Source organism: Chelon labrosus (genome assembly GCF_963514085.1).
Source record: "Chelon labrosus genome assembly, chromosome: 5".
Lineage (NCBI taxonomy): Eukaryota > Metazoa > Chordata > Actinopteri > Mugiliformes > Mugilidae > Chelon > Chelon labrosus.
Genome location: NC_140341.1, coordinates 15511847 through 15526986, shown reverse-complemented (window position 1 = coordinate 15526986; position 15140 = coordinate 15511847). Strand labels below are relative to the sequence as shown.

General features: G+C 42.9%; 2 protein-coding genes across 3 annotated transcripts; one reads left to right on the top strand and one right to left on the bottom strand.

The window, feature by feature from the left end:
* Positions 1 to 169: 169 nt before the first annotated feature.
* On the bottom strand, positions 170 to 5390 carry klhl6 (kelch-like family member 6). Of its 2 annotated transcripts, XM_084544047.1 has the most exons (7): positions 4833 to 5390; positions 4590 to 4755; positions 2952 to 3401; positions 2597 to 2834; positions 1921 to 2123; positions 1543 to 1756; positions 170 to 1197 (listed from the first exon to the last, which is right to left on the bottom strand). In XM_084544047.1, the coding sequence occupies exons 1-7, from the start codon at positions 5087 to 5089 to the stop codon at positions 899 to 901; spliced, it is 1827 nt and encodes a 608-aa protein (XP_084400173.1). In that variant the 5' UTR covers positions 5090 to 5390; the 3' UTR covers positions 170 to 898. The 2 variants fall into 2 exon arrangements, with proteins under 2 accessions (XP_084400173.1, XP_084400172.1); XM_084544046.1 differs by having other exon boundaries at positions 2597 to 3401.
* Positions 5391 to 7839: 2449 nt separating this feature from the next.
* On the top strand, positions 7840 to 14076 carry LOC311487691 (immunoglobulin superfamily member 3-like). The gene is made up of 9 exons (XM_084544045.1): positions 7840 to 8177; positions 9468 to 9842; positions 9942 to 10358; positions 10445 to 10849; positions 11040 to 11405; positions 11894 to 12265; positions 12364 to 12756; positions 12874 to 13287; positions 13708 to 14076. Exons 1-9 carry the CDS (start codon positions 8108 to 8110, stop codon positions 13902 to 13904), a joined length of 3009 nt encoding a protein of 1002 aa, XP_084400171.1. The 5' UTR covers positions 7840 to 8107; the 3' UTR covers positions 13905 to 14076.
* Positions 14077 to 15140: the final 1064 nt, after the last annotated feature.

The following is a 15140-nucleotide window of genomic DNA, read 5'->3' as shown; positions in this document are numbered from 1 at the left end:
ACTACTTTCACTGGACTCTTTCATGTCTGCGCGTTTTGAAAATCTTCCCGTTGTGCCAATTACTTCGGTATGGTAAATATGCCGAACTCCTGAGATCGCGGTCTATGATAAACTACGTAGCCTAATAGTTTGAAGAAATCACAGAATTTATGTCAAATAGTTTGAGATAAAGTCAGTAGTTATCTCAAATCTCATTGTACCAGGTCCAGAAGGTATATTTTATTTAATTCCAAATAAAAACTACACCCCCGAGACAATTAACAGGAATAAGCGAGTACAGAAGATGAATGAATGAACGAATGAATAAAAACTACATCCACCTCTTGATGGCAGTGAGAGTGTCGGTTTCATTATGAACAGCCTGTCAGTGTTGCGTTCAAATACAGTCGTTTTGTGTGAGTGCTGTGCCTAGACTGATTTTCGGTGAGCTTGAGCCATAAAAGCCAAGGACTCATGTGTTATTCGAACACATTCATCTGTAAATGCTGCTCTACATCAGTAATATCAAATTAAGTTGCTGCTGTGTTGTGACATTACACTGGTTTGATAATGACTTAGAAGAAATGCCAAGTAATGATTTAACTGATGTTTATTAGTGCATTTGTATAGTGATTTTATTTAGTTTCAGTCTTAATCATTACTTATCGTGACATTACTGCTCCGCTGTGTATTTGGTAATGAGGAACGTTGAGTGAATGCACAGATGATAAAGAAAGACGATTACTTCTCAATTTCAAAAAAGGTAAAAAACACATATAAAAATAAAGGTTTGTGCCTCAGCATAGTGATTGACTCTTTACAAAGTGGCAACTCAGATAAAATGAGCATTATAACGTATGCAGAAGGATTTTTCTTCTTTTAAATGGCCTTCCTTCAGTCTCAGCGACAGAGGCCTGTGTCACTGGCACTCTGTCGCAGGTGTTATTCTGTGTATGTGTGTGTAGGACTTCATGAGTGTCACACTGCCATGGTGTGACACTCCCATCGGTAAAACACACTCCTCTGTCAGCACCCCTCGGGCAACGTCCCAGCACATCACTGTGGAGATGACTTGGTTTTTGTTATCTCTTCCCCCAGTAATGAAAAGTTTGTTGTTGCAGGCAGCGATGGCGCAACTCGCTCTCTCTCCAAGACGGGTGACAAGGGACCAGGAATCGGACTTGGGGGAGTAGCAGTACATGGCATGCATGGCACCACCTGCAAGCACAATAACAATGTGACCACATCGTATTTTGAATAGTGTACCAGAAATAGATGCACCAGTTTTACAACAACAACAAAAGATTTCAGCTGTATGTAACCTAAAAGTGTCTATTTTAATCCTAGCAATATTTTTAAAGTTTATGTCAACACTATTTCACACTGTGGTCATGTCATTTTGTAATTTAAAGTAAAAGTCACAATATTATATGTAAGATTTAATTCAGATATGAAAATCTAAAGGAACCACGATGAAGAAATAACTGTTATACACTTATTATTATAAAATAAATTCCAGAATGTACAAGTACCATAAAACAAGGATTTAAGTACACCACTTACCAACTACATAGATGCAGTCCTTGAATGTTACAGCGTTTGTGCATTTGGTTTCAATGGGGATGGGTGCCCGCAGTTCCCAAGAGTCTGTCCCCGGTTTCCAACACTGAACCTTATCAGTTGCCAGCTTTCCGTTTGGCCCGCCACCAATGACGTAAATGCATCTGTCAAAGCTTGCAGCAGCAAAGGAGCTCACTCCCACCGCAAGAGGTGTCACCTGCAGGAAACCAAAGGCATCTAAATATGTCTGCTTGAACCAAAAAACTGAGCCATAAAAAAGAAAACAATGAATGCTCCATAGAGCTGAGACAGGGTTGATTCTCTCTTGGTTTGGCCTATAGTGTATTGTATACCGTGCAGTCCGTATACAATTGTGTTTACCTGTGTCCAGCGATTGTGAAAAGGATCATAGGCCTCCACGCTAGCGAGTCTTTGAACTCCATCGAATCCACCCAGTGCATACACCCTCCCTCCATGAACTGCCATCTTGTGTCTCCAGCGCCCAGTTGACAAGGACTCGATTTGGATCCACTTGTCCAGGGCACCGTTGTACTTCCAAACATCGTGCGGCGTCTCTTTACCTCCTACAGAAGTAAAAAGCCAGCTGTGGAAACTGTTCAAAGCACTGATGCGTCACCCATCGAGTGTTTAGTAATAACTGTAGTCTACACTGGCCACTCAGCTTTCATTCCGATAAAAAATGAAAAATCCCACCACCCAGTCTCAACTTTCAGTGTACATGTTTCCAAGCGGTTAAAGTTAACCAGCACAGAGCTGCCAGTTCCTGAGTTGGGAAACACCTAAAACCACAGCAGCTGTTAGAGCACATGATGTCACGTCTTCCTGTTGTTTTGATTCAATTGTGCATAGTTAAGTCGCTACACGATAAAGACCCATAAATAATAAATACTTAGAGAGAGAGCACAAAGAAACCATAACTTAGCATTAGGTATAGTCAAGAATAAGCCAACGATTTCACTTTCATCTGATATACAGAAGTTTGTGTTGGGCAAGTCAGCCTTTCTATGAAAACTAGTTACAAAATTAGTTTTCTCACCAGATATGTAGACTTCATTGTGAAAGGTGACGCAAGCAAACTCCACCCATTTTCTGTTTTGAGACTCATCCTCCATCTCCGTCATCGGCAGCTTGGCGACCTCCAGCCGGCTGCGCCTGAGAGGGTCCAAGCAGGTGACAGTGGAAATGAAGCGTTCATCTTTAGTGCAGCCTCCGATGATCAAGAATACCTCAGAGAGAAAGTGCTGCTCACGTGGCTTGGTTCGTTCCGAGACCACCTGTGAACCGTAGAGATAGGACACGAAACTATTTAATGCGTGTTCTGAATGAAGAATGAATGACATGTCTATGGCGACCAGTTTTAGGCCACCAGTGCACCTTCCCCATATACTGACCTCCCTACCGGACAGGTGATAGGTCCGTGCCTCTTGCAATAAAGGAAAAGCCTCACTGCAGTGACGTATGAGCTCGTCTGACTCCACTTTTTCCACAAAGTACGCCGGCTCCAACAGTGGCAGTCGCACATGTGAGAGCAACCTGGCCAGTAAAGGACAGCGCTCCTCCTGCCGGGCTCTCACCCAGCGCATGAGCGCCTCGAAAACACACTCCTCGTACTTCACGTCAAGGTTGTCCCTCTGCAGGACGGTCTCCAGAGAGTCTGCTGGCAGATCCAGGAAGTCCTGCTGCTGGACCACCTGAGAGAACTGAGTGGTGATGTAGTCCTGGGCCCTGGTCCTCAGGGCCGCCAGGGCGTGAGTGTCAGCCAGATTTAGGATCCCAACGCAACTCTCCAGATGCATAGACTTGACCAGAAAGCCTGCACACGCATCTACTACACGCAGGAACTGAAATATACAAAAGGGACACATGGATTATATCACTTCTAGCTCCTAAAGGTATCCCAGATTTCTAACACAGGCCAGTACAGAATGTCAAATGTATGCAACACTGAATCAGACAACATAATTTTTGTTTGATAGGTTCACAGTTTTTATTATACATTTATTGTAGCTGCTTTTAACATTTTGTCCAAACAGGCCGTGAACGAGGGACACAAAATCCGCCTGCTTCATCTTAAAAGTATCTTAAAATAGTCCAGTTGAATCTGGTATATTAAATAACGGTTCACATGATGTGAATCTGTGCTGACAAAACCACATTTTTTCACTTCACCTCTTAGCAAGAAAACACCATCTGGTGGACTACTAGAGTGGTTTGCAGCTCTTTAAAGTACAGCCTGTGGTCATATATGATATGTCAAAAACAAAATTGTAACCATATCCAAACCACATAATTAACCTCACTCTGTACCCTAACTTTAACCCATTAGTAATTTTAACCTCTTAGTTACTGTAACTTTCGATCTTAAACATCCTGTTTGAACCGGCACATTTGATACATTCATCTTCAACAATTTAACACTCAAGGTGCTTGTGGCAAAAAATAGAAGCACAGGAACACAAACATCTGCCTCCTCCGCCGTGTAGCACAGCTGTGTAGTTAATTTAAGCCTATGGAAAACTGATCCTGAGTGTAAACAACGGGCCAACTTTCACTTCCCTCTTAGGGCGACACACTTCTCACCCAATGACATGTTTGTCGGGCTGAATGTGCGGAAAGCTGTCTGCGGTGAGAAAATAAAACCAACTGGTACATTTTTACATTCGGCTCCATGTCTTAGCTCAGTAACAGAATCTTGGCCTGAATGCGAATAAATCCAAGTTTTTTTATTCACTTCAGCAAATTCAGTGCCTCTGATTAGTCATTTTGTGCCAATCGACTTGACGTTCAGTGGATATAAACATTATATATACTTGTACTGTTGGGTTAAGGCTACATTACTACAGTTTAGGGTTTTTACTTCATCTGAAAATGTCATTACCATTCACATCGTCTCAAACTAATAAATGCATGTGTTTATGTTTTGAAGGTCGTGTCAGAAGTTTAAATTCGTGTGCAAAAACAAACTAAACAAGCAGCTTCCTGAAACTGATTGTCTGTTAGTCTGTGCGTGTCTATAAAAGATTATTTACCTGAAACTGACTGGCGGCCTCGAGTATTCCTTGGACATTTGAGTGTGTGAGGAGGACTCGGCTGGTGTATGTATACTCCAGGAGGGAGCGCATTGTCCCGCCGTCCAACCCTTTAATTTCCACGCGCTCCTCATAACTCTCCTTGAGACCACTGCAAAACATTGCCCTGAGCAGAAAAGCATTGTTTCAGTGACCCTAGTAATCCCATCACAATAGATTTATACAGTGCTGGATTCTTTTTACCTAAAGTACTGACTGGCAGCAGCGAGAATGGCTCTGTGACAAGGGAAGTCATGTCCCTGAACACAAAGTGTCACATCAGTCAATTCTCTGTTCACTCGTAAGGTCTCCATTCCTCTCTGCAGCTCCACAGGTAGGCCTCCATCGTCCCAACATAACTCACTTGCGCCTGCTACGCTCCCGTTGTCCTCGCCCAGACTGGATTCATCTTCAAGAAGCGACAAGGGACAGTCCGTGGTCCTCTCCAGCGACTCGCTCATCTTTTGACGCCAGCAGTTCTTCAGAAAACTCACTTTCCGCTTACTTTGCACAGCTACTTTGGAAGCACCTGCGCTGCTAAGAAACAAGACCGCTGTGGTCTGTGCATGCAACAGTTCTGCGAGATGCGGATTTGTTTTTTTCCTGTCGTCTTCATACTTCCTATTCCTGTTCTATGAGGAACATGCGTACGGTCTGTGGCAATGCATGCCTCTGAACACTTCCTCTTCTTGTGCTGACTAAATATCCCCCTAAATTACCCAATTTTTCCCATTTCATCCGAAACACAGGCACCAGATCTTCTCCTCAGATAAATACACAAATAAACCTCTCAGCACCTCTACCCGGTTGGGACAGAAGCGGTATATCTCAAAAATATGCAGCACGTTCCCGTGACCCCCTCCCCTTCTCGTTCAGTTGTTTCAGTCAACCATGCTGGCACAAAAGTGGGATAATAAATGTGAGAGGCAGGCTTGTCACCAGAAGGGGAACCTGTTTATCCCTGAAACGGCAGGTTGAATCTCGATGGGGAACAGGAAAGATGCACCGCTAGCCGTACCCTGGTTGATACTACCAAGGCGCACTCGAGGAAGGCCCTCTGTCCAACTTATGCAGTCATTCCCAATCATTTTGGCTTGTGAGCCTTCAAGGTGACCCCTTTGCCCATGTTGAATAAATCTGAGGAAAAAATAAACAATTCCCTTCAGAGGCTGTTTCAGTTTAATAGTTTAATTTCAGAGTTCAAAATTCAGAAAAACAAAAACTACTGCTAATGCCAAACGCCTGTACCTTGTCCTCTGGGGTACTGTATATGACCACTTGTTTATTCTTGTTTTTCCAGTAAAGTACGTTGCTTTATATTTCTTAAACTACACTTTTGTCCATAAATTTGCAATAAAATATTATTTAACTCTTAAAACAGAATTATTCCAACGTCCTGGGCAACAGTGTAATAATATTTATACTGTTAACAATTTTTTTTTACAAGTCTGTCACATATCACATTAGATACAGACTTTTGATTAAAAAAATTATATATATTAAGGTTATTATTTATGATTATATGCAAATTTAATTTTACTTACTAAAAATCTTTCTTCGGCATAAATATTTAAACATGTTCTTGTTTTTATTTACTTCTTAAAAATAGTTGTTTGTCTGTTCCCTACTTCTTTTCTTCTGTGAGTCCGTTACATGCAAAATTCCCCCAGGGGACCAGGGCAGTCTAATCCAGAGGAGGCAAAAGTATTCACAGTCTGTACCTAAGTAAAAGTACGGATACTTGTGTAAAATAATGCTCTGGTAAAAGTAAAAGTACTGATTCAACTCCTTTACTCAAGTAAAAATAAGAAAGTACAGGCTTTGAAATGTACTTAAGTAAAAAGTAAAAATGACTTTGCCATTAGTGAAACAATTCATCCGTTGATAATTTTGTAAAACAAAAAATGTTCTAGCAGAATAATCTACACTAAACTGAGCATCTGGATAATTTTTAATAATAAACTGGGTTATTGGGTTGTTGTTTTTAAACCAGGAGCTAGCTAGCATTAACTATAGGCTACTATCAAACGATATGTTCCCATGGCATTGCTAACGTTGTAAACTGGCTTCCAGGAAATCCTCAAAAATCTAATGATAGCAATTAGTAACAGAAACCACGCTGTACCTGAATTTTTTTTTTTTTCATATTAGAGCAGTACTTCTCAAATAGTGGGGTCAGGGGGGCGTGAGTGGCAGCACCAGTCACTAGGTGGCAGCAGAGCTCAAACTAATCAACAGACTGCCTGTTCAACCCAGTAGAAGAAGTACACAGACACACTGATGTAGCTGATGGAGGGTATCAAAGGGTGTTTTCCTTTATAACTGTGGACATGTGCTTTTTACTAAATATGAAAGTGACGCTACCGGTCTAATTCTAGGCTATCAGCCCCCATGAATTTCCGTCTATTGATAACAGGCACCTTCGGCATCAGCATCAGGTCAATTTTATGAGCGCATCATTGACTTTCCTTCTCTAGTCCGATGCTCTAAGTCCCATGTCTCGTCTTTTACGTCATGTCAACCGTGGAGGTTAAAAAATAACGAGCCTGTTTTTCCAATATAAGAAGTAGAAAGTACAGATATTTGTGTACAAATGTAGGGAGTAAAGGTAAAAAGTAGTCAGAAAAGGAAAATACTCAAGTAAAGAACAGATACCTGAAAAGCCTACTTAAGTACAGTAAAAAAGTATTTGTACTTAGTTACTTCCCACCTCTGGTCTAATCTAATTTTCTCAATCTCAAACTCTCAAACCAATGAGACAATAGTTTATGATTGCTTCCACCCACTTTATGAACAGATGCAATGATTAATGATCATTAATAATTATAAAACATGTCTTATCTTATCTTATCTAATTAAGATCAAATCTGAGCTGCAGATTGCCTCTTGACATGTTTGTATGTCTTTATATTCTCCACTAAGTGGCGCTGTTGCACCATTAATCTACAGCAGCATCATTCAAACGTCCCACACAGTCCAAGTTTGACTTCAACAAGTCAAACTTAGATCCGAGCCGGGTACTGCCACGTTGTCTCAAGTGAATGGATGTTCCTGACAAACCAGAAAGTGCACACAGGAATCAAAAGCATCTGAACGCATCACAGTATCTCGCTTTTTAAATTACATTTTGTCGTCATATACTATACCATCAAATAATTAGCACATTTTTTATTTTTTTTTCCTACCACGGATGTATGGCTAACCTATCGAGGACGCAACAAATGTGTTTTGATGGTGCCTGTCTCTCTCTCTCGCCGCCACAAGCCTTCATGTCATCAGAATCGTACCCGACGGTGGTGCTGCTGCAATTGTGCAGGAAATATCGCAGACTTCCTCTTAGACTTTCTGTACAGGAAGCACAAACCACTCTAATAACTCTGAAAGGAGCTCGCAGACACTTCTACAAAGAGAGACTAAGTGAGAGCTTGTTCACACCTACTATGCTGAGAACACTGCGTTACTTGTGAAGCTGGTTGAGGATGAGGTGTTCCCTCCACTCCCCTCGGAGGGCCAATTTGCTCCTCTGCCTGGCTCTGCTCCTGCGCTGTGGTAAGTGGAAGGCTACACTGCAGATGCATTGGATTCTGATTCTGAAAATATGAAAGAATATTTGCCACTTAGTTTGAAAACCATATAACGTCATGCGATGTGCAATAACAGTGTTATGTCATGGTAGTGTCTATAGTTTTATACATATTTTTTATTCTAGTTTGTTTTACATTCCTTACCTTTATTTATTCATTTTTTTTTTTTTTACTGCTCCTAAGGGGGGACCTCAGGCCACCTTAATTTCGTTGTACTACAATGACTATATATATATATATGTATATATGTGTATATATATATATATATATATATATATATATATATATATATATATTCTCCGGAAGTAAATGTGCAATATTTGCACAATGTGTAAATGTGCAAATATAGCCATAACCTGGCTGTTTTTAAAAAAATGAAATAATAAACAATTAATAAGAATAAGATAAGAAGATATATCCCTTTACTTAACCCACAGTGAGGATATCTGATGAACCTAAATGACTGCAGGTGCTTTTGGCAACTTCTTTTTAAAAAATGTAAACTGCTTTTAGCCATGAAAGTGATTTATAATTAATATATATATATATATATATATATATATATATATGTATATATATATATATATATATATATTAATTTAGGTGGTTAGCACTGATGCCTCACAGCAAGAAGGTCACCGGTTCGAATCCATGGGCCGGCTGGCCTTTCTGTGTGGAGTTTGCATGTTCTCCCTGTGTCTGCGTGGGTTCTCTCCGGGTACTCCAGCTTCCTCCCACCATCCAAAGACATGCTCATTAGGTTAATTGGTGATTCTAAATTGGCCGTAGGTGTGTGTGTGTGTGTGAATGGTTGTCTGTCTCTGTGTTGGCCCTGCAATGGACTGGCGACCTGTCCAGGGTGTACCCCTGCCTCTCGCCCGATGACAGCTGGGATAGGCTCCAGCAGACCCCCGCGACCCTTAACAGGACTAAACGGGTATAGAAGATGAATGAATGAATGAATATATATTTTTTTTCAACAGTTTATTTGTTGTAGGAAAGATTATCTCCAATTTATTTTTCCAACTTTCAATTCGCTGTAGCTGGCCTTTTCCATGTTGACGCTTAATGAATTAATGAATAAGTACTCCACGCTGTATATTGAAAAGGTTTATATTTCTGTCAATGTGCAGCTTAGCTTAACTTTACCAGCCATGTCTCTGTGAGAAAAAGCTTAGCGCCCAGGAGTCATGGCTGTGACATTTTAAGTTGCAGCACACTGATGACTTTGTTTGTCGTCTGTTTCTTCGTGCAGGAGAAGCTGCAGTGAACACTGAAGCCAAGGCTGGGCCTCTGTATCGCGTGGTAGGCGCCCCGCTCATCATTACCTGCAGTACGAGTGGCTTCAGGGACGAAAACACAGACAAAAACTTTGAATTCCGCGTTGCCAAGGCTTCAAACCCGACATTCTCGATCAACATCATCAGCACCCATGACCCTTTATTTGGCTTTGCCGCATATAATAGACGAGTGCAGAATAATGAAATCACTCTGAAATATGTGTCTCCAAACTCAGTCATCTTTGAGATCCAGACACTACAGAAAAGTGATGAAGGGGAATTTGAATGTTCTGTAGTCAACGCAGAATCAAGTTACTTTGGAACCTACAATGCAAAGACAACCGTTAAAGGTAATTGATCGCCTTGATCAACCCGCTTTTATTCATGCTACAGTACAATTGCCGAACATGTCTGATTTTCTTGTCTTTATCTCTGATGTGTTACCGTAGTGATTGACAACTCCTTAACTGTTTCAACACTGGACCCCACGCCACTGAGCTTTAAAGAGGGTGAAGCTCTTACTGTGAAATGCCAAGCCTCCACCATCACCATCCAGCACACCCATCTGTCAGTTGCCTGGATGCTCCTTAAAGATGGCGAGGACAATGCTCAGCCTATTATTTCTCTGGACAAGGATTTTACCCTGGTCCCAGGCAGTGGTTTTGAAACGCGTTACCGAGCAGGCGACATAAGCTTAGACAAATTGGATGAGGCCACATACAGGCTAAACATTGCTCATCTTGAGCTGTCAGACCAAGGTAAGATCTTCTGCCAGGCTAAGGAGTGGATCCAGGATCCTGATCGATCTTGGTACGCCATCGCACAGAGTGATGCAGAGGAAATGCCTCTACAAGTCAAAGCCAGAGGTGAGAACTTCTTCTGTTCGGGTCTTGTGGTTTTTTCACAGGATGTGTGCTCTTGTCTCACTGTTTTAAATTTTTGCTTTGAGTAGAGGTGTCGCCAGACAAGTTGTCTCTGGGGGCGACGCTCTCGGCTGAGCCACTGAGTTTGAACGAGGGCCAGGAGCTCGTGCTGACCTGCAGCGTAGACGCACAGAATCTGGCGGAAAGGTTCTTCTCTGTGGCGTGGCTCCGGGGAAGTGCCGAGCTGGCCCGCATCGGCCCTACAGGCATTGTGTCTGTGGGGTCAGAGTACAGTGGCCGAGAGAAAGATGGGGAGCTCAGAGCGTCAAGGATTGGGAGCAGAGATTACCATCTCGTTTTACAGCCGGTCAGAACCAAGGACCAGGGAGAGTACGTCTGCAGAGTGTGGCCTCAGGACAGAGAGGAAGGCGGTGTCTTTACACAGGGAGCACCGAAGGACTCCAACACCCAGCTGGTTAGCATCTCAGCCACAGGTCTGTCAGAGTATAGTATATACACAAAAAATTACTCAGCATTTAACTTTCGTAATTTTAACTCTTGTAAATAAGGTGCATACTTACTGACTGACGTTTTAGATTTTTTTTTCTTAATAAATAAGTGTTTTCTATCATCATCGTCTCTAACACATTCCCGCCACCTGTCTGTTGCCTCATCTCACCACAGAAAGCGGGCTCTCAGTCAGAATGCAAGACACTGTAAGCGTTACCGAGGGGGACAGGCTGAGGCTCGTCTGTACAGTGGATGGGGTCAAAGGTCAAGTCTCCGTCACGTGGCAACACAAATCGACAGCCGCCCAGCCGTTCACCAACGTCATCAGCCTAAGTCAGGAGGGCGTCGTGGAGAAAGAGGGGACGTTCACGAGTCGCAGTGTGAGCGCGACCCGCCCAGCGACCAGCAGCTTCGTCCTAGAGCTTGACGAGGTCACATCTTCTGACTCGGGCGTCTACCAGTGCTCCGTGTCCGAATGGCAAACCAACAGCAAGACCTTCAGCCAGTCTGCCGCTGCCACTGTGAACGTGGAGCCCATAAGTAAGACACACGCATGTCTCCCTCTGTCTAAGAATATTCATTTCGCTCAGCCTGACGGCACAGAAACACATCCAACAGATAAGTCCGTACTGGACAAGCTGTCATGAAATACAATAGATAGTCAGGGTTCTCAGATGATTAAACTAATGCCTTAAAAACCTCCTCTGATCTATACTGGATAAAATCCCACTTGATCAGACTTGCATGCGAGAAATCAAATTGAAGGAATTTACTTTCAAATTCGTGCATAAATGGGAATGTTCGCAAATGCACTAAGACTGTATGTTGAGTCTTAAAGACTTACTATACTTTGATTTATTGAATGAATAGTCATTTTAAATGTCTATAACTGAGAGGGGAAGCAGGTGTCGAAAAGCTGACTGCCCACATCTCTTTTTTATTTTGAAAACTTGATCGATGATTGCATGACAACTAACTTCTCCTTTCTTACTTACCGCTGCCCACAACTTTTTGAATTTGTGTCTCAGTCTCAAAGGTGAGCGTGGCTCTGATCATTCGCAACAACAACGTGACTATGGGAGAAAATGTGGAGTTGATGTGCCGGGTCAAAGGGCCAGCCGTGCCAGTGACGCTGACTTGGAGCCTGCAACAGGGTCCCTCCACCATAGATAACATCCTGACAATGTACCACAATGGCTCCATCAGCTGGTCCGGAGAACAGAACCACTACCAGCTGAAAGTACAGAAGAGTAAAAACGCCGTCATTCACTATCTGCAAATCATCAGGGCCAGCCACAGGGAGGCAGGAACCTACCGATGCATGTTGTCTGTTTTCCTTGAGAATGTGCACAAGAAGTTGCCGCCATCCAATCCTCTGGCTGTGACGGTACACAACCCAGGTACTGCTGATCGCCGGGTTAGGCATTTTTGAATGTGATTTTTTCTTTTACGTCCCTCTTCTCACCACAGTACGACAAATTTTGTCTCCCTCTTCTAGCGAGCAAGCTTCGCCTGATCTCCAACCGCAGCCTGACAGGGGACATCAACGCTGACATAGAAATGAAATGCTCAGTTATCTCAGGATCCTCTCCATCCTCTCTCTACGCCATCACATGGCTGCACCAGCAAGAAGGAGAAAAGAAGACCATTGTAAGCTCAGACAAGAATGCCCTAGTAATGTTCGGGCCCAGCGTAGAGCCGAGACAAAGAAAGCGAATCAGCGTGAAGCGCACTCAAGGGCCCAGCTTTGAGATGACAATTCATCAAGCTAAGATCTCAGATGCTGGATCGTACGTATGCGAGGTAGAGGAGTGGCTACAGGATCCTCGTGGTAGTTGGTATAACCTCTTAACAGTGTCCAGAACCACAATGCTAACACTTAACGAGCCTGGTAAATTTCTCTATTCATCATTTCACATCATTTAACATATATAAATACCACATTTTAGATTTAAAACAACAAGTTCTCAATTTATTTTTCTCTTTTTTTCCCACCCCCATTCTTTAGACAACAACCTTCAGCTAAACAAAACAGAGCGGTCGTTGATGGTCAGCGAGGGAGCGGAGGCAGAGCTCAAGTGTAATATCATCTCAGGTGCATCCAGCGCTTCCACTTTCGTCAAAGTCACGTGGCTCTACGCTGCACGCGGCTCTTCCCTCACTAATGCCTCCCTGGTGGAGCTCGATCACACGGGCCTGCTGAGTTACCCAGAGAACCAAGAGCTCAGAGGCCTGCAGGGTCGCCTCCGGCTCTCCAGACCCACTCAGAGCAGCTTCTACCTAGGAATTTCAAGGGCCCATGAAGGAGACAGCGGGACCTACTGGTGCCAGGTGGAGCAGTACCAGCTGGATGATGAAGGTCGCTGGCAGCAAAAGGCCTCAGATACCGCTGGAGCCACCACGCTGAGGGTGAATGTTGCAGGTATGATCACATCTTTCAGAGCTAAGCTAAGCCTCTCTATAAAGCAGCAAATAAGCAGTTCTCAGAATGTTGCAGGATCACTTTAAATGTTGCTGCAGGCAGTGAATTCACATCCTCATGTGATAGGGTTCACATGATGTATGCATGCATTTTGCGGACTTGTGTTCCTGTTTCACAGCAAAATGACCTCTTCTCTTGGTTAGGCTATTCTAATTATTGCACAAGCTCTTTCATAACGTTTAACGACTCATGCTTTTTTTTAGATTAGAGTATACATCTGTCCTACTTGTTCTACTTGTGTTATAGATTTATTTTTTTAATGTTAGCACAGAAGGTAATAACATCTTAATGTGATTAAGCATTTTTCTTGCTGACGACTATGTGAAGTCATTGTAATAAAAATATATCATCTTCTTCTAGGAGATTTTAGGTTTCTCACTGAAAGAGGCTGCAGCCATTCTACCTGGACAGTGGTTACTGTAGTGATTGTCACCGTTTCCCTGTTGGTCATACTAGTGCTATCGCTGAAAATAAGCAGGAGCAAGGGCAGACGTAAAAAGAAGGCGGGCGAGTCTCTGTGGACAGAACAGCCTCTGAACACCAAACCGGAGGACTGAACCTCAGACACTAGAGGAAATGAGAAGAGGTTAAATGTACATCTATTTTAAATATGTGCAATACATGCAAAAAAGGCTTTCTGTTTTACCTCCTGCATTGCTGTGAATAATTTTGCTCCTATGAATGAATGAGTGAATGAATAAAATTCATTAAACCACTGAAACAGTCAAACGGGAACTTTTCATTTTACAGCCAAAACGTCTTTGAGTAATCACCGTCTTTTTACTGCCAGCAAGGGAGCGTTGAGCGAGGCCTCAGATCAACTTTGTGGCTTCACACCTACCAAACGGCGTACCAACAGACTCCTTTTCATGTGGAAATGTGATCCGGTGCCACTCGGTTACGTGTCATCGACTGGCAGAAGTTGAGGCATAAGCATGTATAAGGCAGCAGCTGAGCATTAAAACACTTTCCAGCTCTGAGTCAATCAGGAAGTGCTCTGTGGTTCTGTAACAGGATGGCCGTGAGGTCTTCAGACATGCTGAGCTGTGCCAGACATACGTACAGACACCTCACAAAAGGGATGTCGCGGTTAAATCTCACAGACTGATCTCAAGATGTGCTAATTTTCATGTGCATACGGTACTGTTGCTTCATTTATACGTGAGACACATGAGACGTTTGCGCATTAGTGAGCACGAACCTTGATTGCTCAAGTCCAGCCTTTACAGACGTCAAATGGAATGATGACTGTCTGATTTTTATAGCTGTTTAAAGGTGACCACATTACTTGACTGAGCATTGCATTGCACACGCTATTGCCGAAGGTTAAACCCACCTCAACAGCCAGGTCTGAAACAGCATCGCCAGATAATGCTCTAAATATTGTTGGTAAATGATCTGAAACCCAATTTTAAAAAACAACAAACATGATTGTATTTAAATTAAAATCTTGTTCCCCTAAAGTTGGCTATTCTGTGCAGAAAGTAGTCTCTCTCTTCTCTTTTACTTACCGTCGCTCTCCTGTCTCTATTTCTCGATGCATCAGTCCCATCAATGTTTAACACCGCATCTGTGTAAGAGGCTGGAACAGAATCCAGCTCTTGCTCTCACATTTGAGGACCTAGACACCGGATTACTCCCATACAGAGAAAGGCTTTTGTCTGATGTCTGTATACCAGTTACGTGCAGCTTAAGGTAAAAACCCACAGCGCTCTTCTGACAGATGCAAGAGACTAAAAGTACACAGAGGAACTTTGAGACAAGCTGTTGTCCTCTCGGCCCCAGGGGGAGAT

What these genes read in the sequence shown, in the direction of transcription:
- klhl6 (XM_084544046.1), bottom strand. Translation starts at nt 5,089, where the DNA reads ATGAGCGAGTCGCTGGAGAGGACCACGGACTGTCCCTTGTCGCTTCTT. An exon ending in GCTGCCAGTCAGTACTTTAG is followed by an intron (nt 4,756 to 4,832) that starts GTAAAAAGAATC and finishes TTTTCTGCTCAG; the next exon opens with GGCAATGTTTTGCAGTGGTC. An exon ending in TTCACAATCGCTGGACACAG is followed by an intron (nt 1,757 to 1,920) that starts GTAAACACAATT and finishes GGTTTCCTGCAG; the next exon opens with GTGACACCTCTTGCGGTGGG.
- LOC311487691 (XM_084544045.1), top strand. Translation starts at nt 8,108, where the DNA reads ATGAGGTGTTCCCTCCACTCCCCTCGGAGGGCCAATTTGCTCCTCTGC. An exon ending in GGCTCTGCTCCTGCGCTGTG is followed by an intron (nt 8,178 to 9,467) that starts GTAAGTGGAAGG and finishes TTCTTCGTGCAG; the next exon opens with GAGAAGCTGCAGTGAACACT. An exon ending in TGTGAACGTGGAGCCCATAA is followed by an intron (nt 11,406 to 11,893) that starts GTAAGACACACG and finishes TTTGTGTCTCAG; the next exon opens with TCTCAAAGGTGAGCGTGGCT.